The sequence below is a fragment of the Eumetopias jubatus genome, unplaced genomic scaffold (assembly GCF_037043125.1).
Source record: "Eumetopias jubatus isolate StellerSeaLion01/CBP00866 unplaced genomic scaffold, mEumJub1_p1.0 scaffold_14, whole genome shotgun sequence".
NCBI classification, from domain to species: domain Eukaryota; kingdom Metazoa; phylum Chordata; class Mammalia; order Carnivora; family Otariidae; genus Eumetopias; species Eumetopias jubatus.
The window spans coordinates 23,241,907-23,258,100 of record NW_028274820.1 but is presented as its reverse complement, the minus strand read 5'-3'; the positions used below and the strand labels follow the sequence as shown (position 1 = coordinate 23,258,100).

At 39.0% G+C, this 16,194-nt stretch overlaps 1 protein-coding gene across 1 annotated transcript in view; it reads right to left on the bottom strand.

Moving 5' to 3' along the window:
• Positions 1-16,194, bottom strand: part of FBXL13 (F-box and leucine rich repeat protein 13) — a 248,021-nt gene that overhangs the window by 49,735 nt on the left and 182,092 nt on the right. Inside the window, exons 16-17 of the mRNA XM_028117807.2 lie at positions 8,375-8,494; positions 7,406-7,532 (exon numbers count right to left, since the gene is read on the bottom strand). Of these exons, the coding sequence (XP_027973608.2) occupies positions 7,406-7,532; positions 8,375-8,494 (247 nt within the window). The remainder of the gene's footprint in view (positions 1-7,405; positions 7,533-8,374; positions 8,495-16,194) is intronic.

The following is a 16,194-nucleotide window of genomic DNA, read 5'->3' as shown; positions in this document are numbered from 1 at the left end:
GGGGCTCGATCCCAGGACCCTGGGATCATGACCTGAGCCGAAGGCAGACACTTAATGACTGAGCCACCCAGGTGCCCCTTGGTTAGACTTTATACTGTAAGCACTGGAGCTCCTGAAGAAATCTGAGCAAGGAGGCAATAGGCTCCAATTTGCATGCAGAAGGATCACTCTGCAGCCGAGTGGAGAACAGCTTGGAAGACAGTGGTACTTAAGGCAAGAGAAGTTAGTAAGAAGGAAGAGTGCTTAAACTATGGCAGTGGCAGCAAGGATAGAGAGGAGGTAGAGGTAAATCTCTTCTATTTTCGACTACACTTTATAACACAATTAAAATCTCGAGATTTTAATTGTGTGTTATATTCGAGATAGGCAATGTAGGCAATCTCCTGGAGCCCCCTCACTAGATTTTCAACTACGCTTTATAACACATACAATTAAAATTAACATGGAAACCACATGCCAATACTCAATTGGAGTTTTTTTATGCAATTTCATTTGAAAATAATTTGTGTGCTACCAGCAATTCAAGAGATATTATTACTATGAGGCCATCTAAATTCCCAGAGGGCCACCTCTCTGGGAAACTATGCTGTAATGTGACAGAACTAAGGTATAGTATATTAGGAACTAGAGAATTCTTACCTGTTTAGAAAAAAAAATCTAGAGACATTAGGATCACCATGTGATTTATGTTTTCTTAAAGAAAGAATGCATCAACAAAATAAAACCCACTGATATTGCCTTAGAATGACCCAGACTGAGAAGTGTGATTTTCTGATAATTATGGAGAGCATGACCAATGTTTATTATAAAATTATTTCAAGAAATCTTAAAAGGCACTATTCACTTATGCCAAGATGCTTTCTCTATTGTTAACAGTCATCAGTGATTACATGTTCAGCATCTACCTACCTAGGCATGTGAAGAATAGAAGGAGGTGCATCCCAGGCAGAAGGTACAACATGTATAAAGGTCCTGAGGTAGGAAAGATTTTGACTTGTTTGAGGAGCTAAAGGAAGGCAGTGGAGCTGGAAGAAAGGGAATGAGGGGAGCTGGGGCATGAGACGATATCAGGAGGGTAAGCAGGGATCTGTTTAATTAACAGTAAATATTTGTTTAAATTTCAGTCCTTTCCTGATTTAGCTTCTATGTTTTATTAAACACTGTTGGATATTCCCTCAATCCTCATGTGACTACACTCACCTGGTTCTCTTCTAACCTTTCTCACCTTCTTTCTTTATTCTCCACTATGGAGTCATCTTATTCCCACTCCTTAAATATTGGTGTTCTGATGTATTCTTCACGGGTGCACATTTCTCCCCACTCCCCACAGTCTCTGAGGATCTTGGCCACATTCACGCCTCCATGCTAATGACTCCCATGTCTGAATCTCCCTTCAAGATCTCTCTCCCAAGCCTTTGGCCTGAACATGCAAGATACTCTAACTATGTCTGATCAAAGTGAAATCAGCTTTCACCCAAAACCTGTTACCTCTCTTTTTCGAGGTAGGACCTCCATCCACCCAAAGTCAGAGTTTTGGAATCATTCTTTTTTTTTTTAAAGATTTTATTTATTTATTTGAGAGAGAGAATGAAAGAGAGAGAAAGGTCAGAGGGAGAAGCAGACTCCCCGCTGAGCAGGGAGCCCGATGCGGGACTCGATCCCGGGACTCCAGGATCATGACCTGAGCTGAAGGCAGTCGCTTAGCCAACTGAGCCACCCAGGTGCCCTTTGGAATCATTCTTATCCTTCCACCTTCACCCCAGGTCCTGATCTCCCATAACCAATCAATCATCAAGTCCTTTCAGTTTTATGTCCAAAGTATTCTTGAATATGTTCTTTTCATGCTAGCTCTGGCCTCTACCTAGTTCAAAATTTTGTCATTTATTTAACTACTGAAAGACCTCCCACTGGTCTCCCTGCCTTTAGTTTTTCTCCCTTCCGATCTGTCCCCCAGAGAACAACCCAAATAATCTATCTAAAATGGGAGGCTAACTAGGACTGTGACTTCCCTACAAAGTGCTATTTCATCATCCACTTGTTCAAGTCCAAGCTCCTTGGCACGGTATGGAATTACTCAGTGACATCTCATTTTCATAGTATATTTTAGTAGTATTAAGCTACCTAAAGTTCCTTGAACAGGCATGCATTTGCATGCTTGCATGTGGAGCAGGCTGAGTTAAGAGATCCCTTCTTCTCTTCCTCCAACACTACACCAGTCACACCATATTTCAATTACCCATACTTACCCTTCCAAATTGGGCTGTAGAGAACAGGTCTTATTCACATTCGATAACCCTAGAGCTCAGCATTTATTCCTTCATTCAGTGAGTAGTTATCAAGTATCTACTACCCCCAGGGTTCAGCAATGAACAAAAGAGCATCTCGGGCTTCATGGATCGCACATCCTAGTGAGGGGGCTCCAGGAGATTGCCTACATAATAGGCACTCAGGATACAGTACTCATAATTAAAAATTTCAAACATCAGGCAAATGAAAGAGTCATAAACCACCATCTAAGCACACTGTCTGGAACATTGCTCTGACTCATTTTTCCTTTAAACAGCAAATATGGCAGTGACTAAGGCAACTTAAACAATGGATTGAACTGTCCTAACTGTGGGTACTGTGGTCTTAGTAGGTGATAATTCTCCTAACTAGAGGAAAACATTTTCCCACATATGTGGAAATATAACCTCATATTCCAACGGTCCTCCAGGGTAGGAAGGGAATGAATAACATCCTATTTAATTAGACATTAAGAAAAGTTATAGGAGATTAAATATTTTTACAGATACTTTAAGATATCATCACATTAGGGGCACCTGGGTGGCGTAGTCAGCTGGGCATTCAACTCTAGGTTTCAGCTCGGGTCTGATTTCAGGGTTGTGAGATCGAGCCCCACATGGAGCCTGCATCGAGCCCCGTGTGGGGCTTCATGCTCAGCGTGGAGTATGCTTGAGTTTCCCTCTCTCATTCTCCATCTGCCTCACCCCCAATCACTCTCTCTAAAATAAAAAAATGAATCTTAAAAAAAAAAAGATACCATCACTTTAGTAAGCTATTTCCCTCACTAGTAAACCCTGTTCTCTTTATATTGGAAGAGGGAAAAATGATATATTTCCTCATTCTCTAAGATGCACTTACCAGATAACTTCTTAAACAACTTTTATTCATGGATGATACATTATTCACTATTTTCTAATTATTATAAGAAGTGTATACAGTTTGAAATAACTGTGCTCTCCTCTTTGCTTCCCCCATTTAAATTAGCTCTCAAACATCTTTCTAAGTTCCTAACTATATGTGTTTGTGCTTTTGCCAATTAACTTCCTGAGTTTCCATGATTTTTAGAATGTAACACCCCTTCACCCTCTACAAACCTAAAAAGCTCTTCTACCTCTGAGGAGTGAATTTCAGTGATTTCTCTGCTTACTTTCTGAGCTCTCTAGATTTCTATAAATCTGTCTTGCAGGTGACTCAGAGAAACAGCAAACCTACTCTTCCCACTGTGGAAAGGACACAACTCAATAAGGGACGCCGCCATTCATAATTAGTCTCTAGTTCATCTATTATTCCTATGTCTATCCAGCAGGTAGAGTCATCTCTAAAACTTGTCTATCTGACCTTGTTACAGCCTAGTTGATGATACCGAGTGTCCTTCCATTGCCAAAAGGGCAGAAAGCAAATTCCTCATGGAATGTGGCTTCTGCACCCGTCGTGACCTGGTCCTGTACCTCTTAAGCATCATCTCTCACCACTCTCCTCACAATCAAGCCATACCCTTGTATGTGCAGATTTCCTTGGTGCCACCCTACTTTTAAACCTCTATGTCTTTATTCAGGCTGTTCCTTCGGCTCAGCGCATACCGCTTCTTTCTCTCTTAGAAAAGGTCTTCTCTGACTGTGAGAGAGGTTGTTTCCCACACCCATCATGGCTTGTAACCACTTGCCCCATGTCTGAGTAGTCATGTCTGCTTTGTCCATTCCAGCATCCCCAGCACCGAGTACAAAGTAGTCAGAATAAAGATTTCTTAACCAAATGAGTAGTATGATTCTAACTGAAAACTCATTATTGAAAAGAATTGAGAGTGAACATAATTAGTAGAAAACGTAAGAAACTTTTTTTTCAAGAGGCACAATTGGTCACATTTGATCTCTAGTGAATATCTGCAACATTCCAGGGTTTAAATCCCAAATGTTAAGTCTCCAGTCAGATTTGCACTTCATCAGACCTACAATCCAGACTGGTGGTTAGCTGCCCAAATTGATATCTGAGCTACTCATTTTATTTTGACTGTTTGAGATGAGCTTCCACAGCTGTTGTAGTACTGTATTGTCAATCATTTGACTTTTAGATCAGAATTTAACCAATTTGGAGGAAGAAAACAAAAACCTTCAGAAGACTTATTTTTCAATATTTTAGCAGAACATAACTAGCATTCTCCCCATAGATATCCATTTACAGTTCTCTCAGATTGTGTATATTCTTTACAAGAAAAAAAAAAAAAAACAGTGACTCGGACTTGAGGCTATATCCTAAGGTTTTTTTTTTTTTTAAAGATTTTGCTTATTCATTTGACAGAGAAAGATAGAGAGAACATACAAGCAAGGGGGAGAGGCAGAGGGAGAAGCAGGCTCCCTGCTGAGCAGAGAGCCTGATTTAGGGCTCGATGCCAGGACCCTGGGATCATGACCTGAACCAAAGGCAGGCGCTTAACCGCCTGAGCCACCCAGGCACCCCTATATCCTAAGTTTTTAACTTGTCCTCAGTAGATAAAACTTTAATATGTGGTCTTTGAAAGTAAAAACTGAGTTTTCCCGAAATGCCAAAACCTAGGATAAAGCATTTAAGCTTCACTGCTTTTGTTCCACAAATGTTCACCAGACACTCCAGGCTTGTGACGAGTGCTGTGGTGGAATCATATTTTGATGTGTTTTATAATGTGCTTTGATCCTCTACTTCTTGTTACCTCATGACCCCTCTAACAGCAGCTGGGCATCTACTTGTATGTGTCAGGGGAAGGTTTTTACAGAACACAGGGGGAAAAAATAATCCCAGGCCTTTAAACTTGAAATTTTAAACCATGAGAGTCTTGAGACATAATATTTTTCAAACCATGTAATCGGTTGGAACATTTTTTCCACCCCCAGATTAGTCTATGTCAAGAGAAGAGAAGAGCAGAAAAGAGAACAAGGGAAAGGAACAGAAAGGGAAGGAGAAGAGAAGGGGGAGAGCAGGGGAAGGGAGAGGAAAGTGGGGTGGAGGGAAAGAGCAGAGGGAGGGGGAGCTAGAGGGAAGCGAAGAATGGGGTGCTGGGAGATCCTCCGTATGGGACCCTGTTCTAGACCTCCTTGGACTCCTTTCATCTGGAGAGAAGGTTGGAACCTCCTGATAGGTTTGGGGATCTAAGTAAACGGGAGCCCATCCCCACCTTTCCCTGGTAGGTTGTGAAAAGCAACAAGGCATCTGAGCTTTCCTGTGCTTGCTGTTGTATCAGCTAGGATCTAAAGAGGAAAACAGAAACAACTCTATTTAAAACTGAGGAAATTTCATTGTGACAGGAAATTGGCTACATTTGTGGCAGAGACACTGAGAAGCCAAATAGGACAATGACAAATCTAGAGATGTGAGCACCAGCAGGAAGCCACTACTCCCCCCATACTGGAAGACCAATGAGAAGAGATGGTGTTATTAGACCCCAGGGGCCAAGGTCACCAGGGAAGCTGGAACCACAGGAGGCCTGACTGGAGGGAGAGGATCACATAGGAAATGCAGCTGCTGCTGCTGATGCAAAGAAAGGTGGAGGTAAACTCTGGCCTCTACCTTCTTCACATCCTCCAGTTGCTCACTAATGCCTCACAAGCACCAAACCCAACTGAATCTAGTGGGCATGAGTCAGCCACTCTGCAGCAGAGTGAGAGAAGGGTGAAGCAGGGGCCTGAGGGTAAATGTCCCCAGATGTGAGAGCAGGAAAATGTCTGCAAGGGATGTCTAGGATTACGAACCTAAGACACCCTCACAGATTCCCCATGCCCGGAGGGGCCCAAAGCAAGACATCCATGACAGAGGAGCCAGAAGACTTAAAGGGGCTTTGGAGCTGGGACTAGGAAGACACATCAGGGATCTAACTAAACAGGAAACCAAAGATCAAATGAGCTCACAGCCATCCCAGTGTGTCCCAGCTTGGACAGAAGACAACATTAAAAAGATCAGACTTGCCTCCACCATAACGAGTTGACTCCATGTAACTGCCCCCACTCCACTCTCATACCTCACATAGATGACGCTACCAAGGGAAGGGAGAGGAGACCATCTAGCAGAATGGAGGCTGAATCTAAATTCACTCTTAGATTAAAAAAAAAAAAAAAGGAAAGAACCTAGTCTTACATCTAACAGAGCCCACTAAATGTTGGGGAGGAATGGATACAACACGGATTATCAGTAATGCAGTGAGAAATGGAGAGAAATAGGTCATGTCCAAGGATGTGCTGGGGCTGGAGAGCCACATAGAGAAGTAGTTCCTATACTTGCCTGGAAGGAAGGGCTTTTCAGAGAAGGCCTCACAGGTGATATTTGATGAGTCCAATGCCTGATCTTCAAGAGAAGCCGATGCATTCCTTATCTAACTACAGCCCATCGAAGTTTTTCAGAAACCTGGCAAACCTCTCCAGGTTTATCTTCATTTTGATTAGCAGTGCTGGAGTGATAGGATGAGTGTGAACCGAGTTTCAACTCTGATGAGCAGCATCAGCAGCTTGCAAAAAATGAGTGCCTTTTTTTAAAGATTTATTTATTTATTTTAGAGGGAAAGGGAGAGAGTCCCAAGCCCGCTATATGCTGAGCATGGACCCTGATGAGGGGCTCGATCTCAGGACCCTGAGATCCCAACCTGAGCCAAAACCAAGAGTCCAACACTTAACCAACGGTGCCACCCAGGCATCCCAGAAATTAGTTCTTCAAAATGTATCCTTTTGTAGATTTTGTAAGGCCATTTCTAGACTTCCATTTTGAACTAAAGAGTGAGATCTCAAGGCACTCATGTAGTCTTACAGAATGTTCAGTCCACAAGAAAAGCATATATAAGCCAACTGGAATATATTATGTCCACATTACCAAACTTCTATAATGGAATAGATTTCAATCTATCATTTAACCTTCCAATCTCTCAGGACTTTGCTCAAAGTACTGAATTTGCCACTTTGTAAGCAGAGAAACAAGACCATTGATTTACAAATAACCTCATCTATCACTATTCCAGAAACAATATTCCTAATCTTACCTTTTATAATTTAATAATTTAGGAAATAAAAATAATTGATATTCTCTTCATTGTTTACAAAGTGAAAAATGATTCTATTACTGGAAACAATAAAGGTCATTGAACTATTTTGAAAATTTTCTTTACCTCATTAGAGATGTGTGTTCCAGAGAGATCCACTGACAGCAAGGAAAAGATGTTCACAATATATTCAATTCCTAGGTCTGTCAAATATTCACAATTTCGTAAACTCAAGTAGTTTAAATTAGGGCAGCTGAAAGAAAGCAGTATGAAGAATTAATTTTAGCTTTTAATCACAGGTCAGTAGCAATTTCTTTATACCAAAACTATCTGAGAGAAGCAAATGGTATTGAAGCAAGGACTTTTTTCTCTCAAAAGAAAAGTAAACTTAAAAGTGGAAAATAATTTGGCATTACAAAGTAGGATGAAAGGGAGGTGGGTTATTATATATTATGTATTATTATATATTATGTATTATTCCTGTAGCAAATATATTATATATATTATATCTATGGTTTCATTTCATATCATAATTTCTAATAAGAAAAAATATCACATGTATACAAAAAACTATCATGTAAGTATGATGAATGACCACTAAAAGTACAAGGCCAAGTTTCCCATTTATCCCTTACATGTTTGCTCTAGGAATTGACCCTTACTTACTGTACACAAGGTCTCTGAGAAGTAAAGAGGATAAGGAATAAACCTACCAGCCAGAACATCCCTTGGGAAATGCTGGAGTAAAGGTTTACCTAGGGATAATATCCTTGAAAAGTGCAGAGAAGTCAGTAATGTCTAGATAGTGATAACTTCATTAATGACTCCATCTCAAACATTCTCTAATGTGAGATTAATAAGAAACATCTCAGATATGATCAAAAGACTAGTTTTATCTGACTCCAATGTCTTTTATTTTATTTTATTTTATTTTATTTTATTTCATTTCATTTTATTTTATTTCCCTGAGTATTAGACCAGTTTCTCAGTCTCCTGGTGTTTCCCAAATGGTTCTGAAGGTCTAGCTCTGATGTCTCCTATTAGCAGATACACATTACTAATGATATAATGTAAAATTTTACTATTTTATCATACCGCTCTGATAGTTTCACAATAGAGATATCACTCAGGTGGATACAGTTACTTAAATTTAGCTCTCTTATCCTTGTGCTCACAGGACCATCAAGAAATTGCCTTAGTCCCGTATCACCAATTCTGTAGGAAAGAGAAAAGCTTACATGTGATTTTATATGTAAATATATAGAGTACTACTTAAGTAATAGTTACTATATTCAATACATTCTAAAATAGCATGGTAATATCTTTATATGGGTATTGTGTCAACATTTTAAAACCAAATTTGATCATATAAATTCAGTATAATAGAAAAAGTATAAATGATAGTCATGAGAGAAGTATTAATTAACATGTTCTTCCTGTTCGTTGTTCATTTAATTAAATGGCATGATTATTAGAATTATTAACAAGACAGATGGTTCTTAAGGTCTCTTTGGTGTTAAAATGTGATCAAGTTAAGCAGTCCCTGATGCAGTCTCCTGCAAAAGAAAAACACCAAAACTTAGGAAAGGGAGAACCAACACTATCAGTCAAACTACAGCTAGAATCTTGCAGGAATTTTCACTAAATACAAGGTCAAGTTAGCTGGACTGAAAATCCAGTAAGTGACCTATGGAATTTTTTCTGCTGAAGTACAGAAAACCTGGAGGAAGACCTTGACCTCAGTCTTCCCACACTGTCTATCCATAATCAGAGACACCTGTGTGTCAGTGCCATTTTCACCCTCCACCAGGAACTATGCCTTATAAATGGCTAGAAGTCTGTTTGGCCCATCTGTTCCCTGTCTTCCAATGGGAGCTTTATTTCTAATTCCATTTGGAGACCACCAGTTCCTTCTAAAAAGCATTTCAGTAAATAAAGCACAAAAGGAGATCGCACACTGCATCCTAAGAGAGGTGGCTTTCCCACACAACAATCCTATAGGTAGGTGTACCGATGGGAAGAGCCTTGGGAGCCATATATGTTGACTGCTGATATCTCTTATACCCTCTATTTGGTCAGATTTACAAAGAGCCAAGCAATACAGGCAGAAGGTGAATGGGCCTGTTTCAGTTGAATGGGATACCTCCTTTGTCCATCAACTCCCCTTCCGTCTGTAATAGGACAGGGGGACTGTGGCAGCACCTGGGAAAGCAGTTAAGGGCTTGGTGGGTGGGGGAATGGGAGGGCAGAAGGGAGGAGAGTATAATCACAGCTGATCAACTTATCTCTTGGCAAACAGCAGGGCTGGGGTATTCATTGAGAGATATTTTTACTAACCAGAAAACAAATATGGCATGGCATTTGTAAGACTTGAGAAAGCATACCTCTGAAAATGACTTTTTTTTTTTTAAGATTTATTTATTTATTTATTTGAGAGAGAGAATGAGAGAGAGAGAGAGAACATGAGAGGGGGGAGGGTCAGAGGGAGAAGCAGACTCCCTGCTGAGCAGGGAGCCCTATGTGGGACTCGATCCTGGGACTCCAGGATCATGACCTGATCCGAAGGCAGTCGCTTAACCAACTGAGCCACCCAGGCGCCCTGAAAATGACTTTTAAAAGAAAATACAAAACATTAGAACCTAGTAAACAGTGTAAAGAAGCAGTAGGAATTAATAAGGAGCGACCTGGCTGTACCAAAAACATTCTAAGATGCATTCTAAGATGAAAAGGTGGCCACCTGAGATAAAGAACAGATGGCAAACATAGCAATATTTTTCTAGATATCTAGGTTTTCTAGATATGTCTTCCAAGGCAAGGGAAACAAAAGCAAAAATAAACTATTGGGGGACTACATCAAAATGAAACCTTTTGCACAGCCAAAGAAGCCAACCAAACAAAATGGCGACTTACTGAATGGAAGATGTTTGCAAACTAAGTCTTATAAGGGGTTAATATCCAAAATATATAAAGAACTTATAAAAGTCATCTTCCGGTGGCAGGGTCTAGAGAAGGGGTGGCAGGTGCCATGTCCAGCTGCAAAGGTGGCAGGAAGAGACCCCTGAAGCAGCTCAAGGAGACGGACAAGGAAGAGAAGGCGTTCAAGCAGAAACAGAAAGAGGGGCCAAAGAAACTCAAAGTGCTAAAAGCAAAGACCACGGGGAAAGCCTCCAGGGCCACAGGTGGAATTAAGAAATCTGGCAAAGGGCACCTGGGTGGCTCAGTCAGTTAAGCGTCTGCCTTCGGCTCAGGTGATGATCTCAAGGTCCTGAGACTGAGCCCCGCATTGGGCTCCCTGCTCAGCGGGAGTCTGCTTCTCTCTCTCCCTCTGCTGCGCTCTCTCTCTCTGTCAAATAAATAAATAAAATCTTAAAAAAAAAGAAGAAATATGGCAAAAAACAAGCTGTTCCTTGTGCCTGAGGCAAAGGTGATCCTTAATTCCATTCCTGTTTAAACATCTGGATTCCCTGTCATAGCATCGGTTGCCACCTACAACTAGGATGAAGTGTTTTCTTAGATCTTCTACATTTAAGAATAAACTTTTGTAAAAAGAAAAAAACAATCAATCATTAAAAAAAGAAAAAAAAGCTCAGGGGCACCTGTATGGCTCGCATCTGCCTTCGGCTCAGGTCATGATCCCAGAGTCCTGGGATCGAGCCCCACATCGGGCTCCCTGCTCCCTGGGAAGCCTGCTTCTCCCTCTCCCATTCCCCTTGCTTGTGTTCCCTCTCCCGCTGTCTCTCTCTGTCAAAAAAAAAAAAAAAAGCTTATGCAAGTCAACACCCAAAAAACAAATATTCCAATTAAAAAAATGGGCAGAGGACCTGAATAGACATTTTTCTAAAGAAGACTTATAGACGGCCAAACAGACACATGAAAAGATGCTCAGCATCACTCATCACCAGGGAAATGCAAATCAAAACTACAATGAAATATCACCTCACACTTGTCAGAGTGTCTTGTATCCAAAAGACGAGAAATAGTAAGTATTGGTGAGGATGTGGAGAAAAGGGAAAATTTGTACACCACTGATGGGAATGTAAATTGGCACAGCCACCACGGAAAACAGTATGGAGGTTTCTAAAAAAATTAAAAATAGGACTACCATAGGGTCCAGCAATTCCACTATTGGATATTTACCCAAAGAAAATGAAAACACTAATTCCAAAAATATATATCCACCCCAGGTTTATTGTAGCATGATTTACAATAGCCAAGATATGGAAGCAATCCAAGTGTTCATCAGTTGATGAATGGATAAAGAAAATGTGGTGTACATACATGTATACACACAGTATACAGTACATAGAATAGAATATTACGCAGCCATAAAAATGATGAGATCATGCCATTTGAAACAACATGGATGGACCTGGAGGGACCTACATGAACTAAGTCAGACTGAGAAAGACAAAACCGTATGATTCCACTCATAAATTGTTGGGGTTAATACGGAGCATGAAATCAGCCATAATACCTGGCTTGCTAAAATGTAACACAGAGGCCGCTGGGGGCAAGGGAAGGTTTCAGAGGAGGGGTGGGCCTTTGGAATGCGGAGGCCTACGTGACCACTCTGCCGTTGGAATGCCGGGGGCGTTGCCTTCCCCGAAGCTCTCTTAGCCCAAACAGCCGCCCTGTGATCTAAGAGATGTATGCATTGTACCTTAGGCTATGTTTAGCTGAACAGTAGATTAGCATATCTTATCTTTCCCGTAAATCCTCTCAGTTTCAGTAAGACCCCTTGTCACACATCACGTGCTTGAGAAATAGTGATAAGGGGCACCTGGATGGCTCAGTTGGTTAAGCGACTGCCTTCGGCTCAGGTCATGGTCCCGGAGTCCTGGGATGGAGTCCCGCATCGGGCTCCCTGCTCAGCGGGGAGTCTGCTCCTCCCTCTGACCCTCTTCCCTCTCGTGCTCTCTCTCTCTCAAATAAATAAATAAAATCTTTAAAAAAAAAGAAATAGTGATAAGGATAGCCTGAAGGACCAAGAAAAGCGGGAGCAAAGAAGAGCAAAGTGTCTTCATCTCTGAGCGTTGCCCCCTGGATGGCCCCCTATATGTTGTAAATCATGCCTTCTCTCTTTCACGGCAAAGTTTGGAGTCATCTTTCATCTGTCGGTACAAGGATTGCTGGCCATTCCCCGCAATAAATGAAATCTAAAAAAACCCATAGGAGGGTGCCTGGCTGGCTCAGATGGTTAAGCGTCTGCCTTCGGCTCAGGTCATGATCCCAGGGTCCTGGGATCGAGTCCCGCATCGGGCTCCCTGCTCAGCAGGGAGCCTGCTTCTCCCTCTGCCTCTCTCTCTCTCTGTCTCTCATGAATAAATAAATAAAATCTTTAAAAAAAATAAAAATAATTGTTTAAAAAATAGAAATAAAATACCCATATGATTCCACTCATAAGTGAAATTTAAAAAAGAGAAAATGAATAAACAACAAATGAATAAACAAACAAAAAGCTGAATCAGACCTATAAAGACAGAGGACAAACTGATGGTTGCCAGAGGGGAGAGGGGTGAAGGGATGAGCAAAAGGCTGAAGGGGAGACACAGGCTTCCAGTTATGACCAAGTCAAGGGAATAAAAGGGTAATGACATTGTAATAATGATATAACAGGACACATGGTAGCCACATACAGATGGTGAAAACAGTATAATGTATAAAGGTGTCAAATCACTAAGTTGTACACCTGAAACTAATGTAACACTGTGTGTCAACTATACTCAAATTAGCAAACAAGTCAAAAAAAAAAAATGACAAACTAAAAATTCTATGGTAAGAATAATAACCTAATTTAAGTCATCAAAACCAAAATTGACCCTTTTAAAATATTAGTAGAAGGCATATTTGAGAAGTTCCTTTGAAATGCAGAAAGATAAAGAATTAAAAATAAATGAGATAAAAAATGGAGAACTACGATTCAATCTTTAAATAAAGAGGATTCTCGAGAAAGATACAAGAACAAGTAAAAACAAAGCAATAATCAATGATATATAAAAGCTTTTAAAATAGCAAAACATGATCCATATGTTAAAAAAGAGAGAGTAAATAAAAACAAAAAGGTAAAAAGTAAGTACAAATAGTAGAAACATAGAAGAAGCCAAGGAAGACCTAATATATCAGTTTTATAATAATGATAAATAAAAATCAGTTGAAAATATCCCCTATTAAAAGACAAGAGATTTTCAAATTGGTTTAACAAATAAAATCTAAATTATAAGTAGTCTACAAGGAACACATTTAAAATAAAATGACAACACAACAAAAAAAATTGCAAAGATGTATTAGGCAAATGTACATAAAAATAATACAGCAGTGGCAAATAATGAATACATTGAGTCAAAACACTAGACTAATAAAAATATTAAATAAGACTACAAGGTAATTTTATGTTGATTAAAGTTACCACCCACAATGAAGATAGTATATTGGGTATAGATTCTTGAGATCATATTCTTCCCCCCGTGAAACTGTGACAGTGAAATGGAGTAATTATGTAGTGACTTTAAAAATACGTTGTGTGGGGGCGCCTGGGTGGCTCAGTTGGTTAAGCGTCTGCCTTTGGCTCAGGTCATGATCCCAGAGTCCTGGGATCGAGCCCTGCATCGGGCTCCCTGCTCAGCGGGAAGCCTACTTCTCCCTCTCCCACTCCCCCTGCTTGTGTTCCTGCTCTCGCTGTCTCTCTCTCTGTCAAATAAATAAATAAAATCTTTAAAAAAAAAAATACGTGGTGTGTGTGTGTGTGTGTGTGTGTGTGTGTGATCAAAAAAAAAAAATCGGACTGACCTCTGGACTTCTCATCCGCAACAGAAATACCAAACATATAATAATATAAAGAATAATATATATAATAATAAACATAATATAAACAGTAATAACATAAATACCAATTACAAATATATTTTCTGTTACAAAGGAGAAATCCAAGTTCAGTCTGTTTTGGTAACTTTAGTTATGAATTTTTATGCAACATATAACAAAGCATAAATATAAAATAAAATGAAAATAGAAATTCAAAAAGAACATAATTAAGATACAATTTTTTTGGTAGACTGAGCTTTTGACAAACAAAAAAGAGGCATAAAAATTAGAATACTATAACTAATTCAGTTTAAGTTCCATGCAACATATTAACATAATCATCATCTTCCCCACCACCTTCACCCCTAAATAAAAAAAATCTCAATTCTGAAAGATGGAAATTGTGCAAGCCATCTTTTTGTACCATGATGTCATAAAACTAAAAATTATTTACAAAGTGATTATTAGCCATAAACTACTTGGGAATTTTTTTAGCATTTTTTAAATTAATTAATTAATTAATTTATTTATTTATTTATTTATTTTTAATTTATTATGTTCAGTAGCCAGCATATAGTACATCATTAGTTTTTGATGTAGTGTTCAACGATTCATGAGTTGTGTATAATTTGGGTAGTTGAATATATCTTCAATAAATAATTCTTAGATAAAGAGAAAATCAAATAACTATTGTAAAACTATTTTTCCAAAATTAATTTATATATTTAACACAATTTTAATTAATATCTCAATAGGATTTTTTCTGAAATGTGACCAAATTTTTGTAAAGTTCATTTGGAGGGGCACCTGGATGGCTCAGTTGGTAGAGCATGTGACTCTTGATCTTACGGTCATGAGTTCAAGCCCCACATTGGGCATAGATTATTTAAAAAAAAAAAAGTTTCTAAAGTTCATTTGGAAGAATAAACTGGCAAAAATATCTAACTTACTAAGGAGAGTCTAATTCCATTAGATATTAAAACATATTATAAAGCAATAATAATAGGTAACATTTATTGAGTGTTTATTATGTGCCAGACGCTATTCTAAGCATATTACATGAATTAACATATTTGATCCTCAAAATAGTCCTGAGTTTATACTCTTATTTTCCCCATTTTACAGATAAAATACTGTATAAAATTAGATAGAAGACAGATAAGTGAATAGAACAGAAAAGGTCGTCTGAAAACAGACATACATATACACATCCATATATATATATACACACTCATATATGTGTAAATGTACATATATATGTATGTGTATGTATAAATATGTGTATATATATATATATGTATCTATAATTTTATATTATAATCCAGGAGGCATCAAAAGTCAACAGAAAAGGATTATTCACGTAATGGTCCCAGTTAATTGGTTAATGTAGTTCATCCCAAATCTGGCTGTGCATCAAAAGCATCTATGTAGTTTTGTTGTGGGGTTTTTTTAAAGATTTTATTTATTCATTTGATTGAGAGAGAAAGAGCACAAGCAGAAGGAGAGGCAGAGGGAGAGGGAGCTGGGAGCCCGACGTGGGGCTCAATCCCAGGACCTGGAGATCATGACCTGAGCTGAAGGCAGACGCTCAACCATCTGAGCCAACCAGGTTTTTTCAAAAAAAATACAGAAGCTGGGGTTCCATTCCTAAATATTCAGATTCAGGAGCTCTAGGGTAGGGCTTGGGCATGTGTAGTTTTATTCAGCTCCTTGGGTGATTCTGATACCCTGGAATTTTTGCTTTTAAATCATATATATGTTTTTAATTTACCTTTTCATTACTGATTCCTAATTTAATAGCATTGTAGTGAGAGAATAAAGTTTGTTGATACTGATAATTTGAAAGTTATTGAAATTTGCTTTAAAACTTCATGCACGGCCCATTTTAAAAAAAGGTTGATGTGTCGTTGAGGAAAATGTATATTCTCTGACTCTCAAAATTACTGTTTTAGGCTTGTCTCTTATAGATGAAGTTTTACAATCTAATCTGAAACTTCTCTGTCTTTTTACCCTATGATATACTCTTTCATATTTTTCATCTTCTTTTTTTTTTTTTTACTCTGTTGTCATGGAAGAGATTATCTTCCATCTCTGTACTTCTGTCCTCAGTGAGT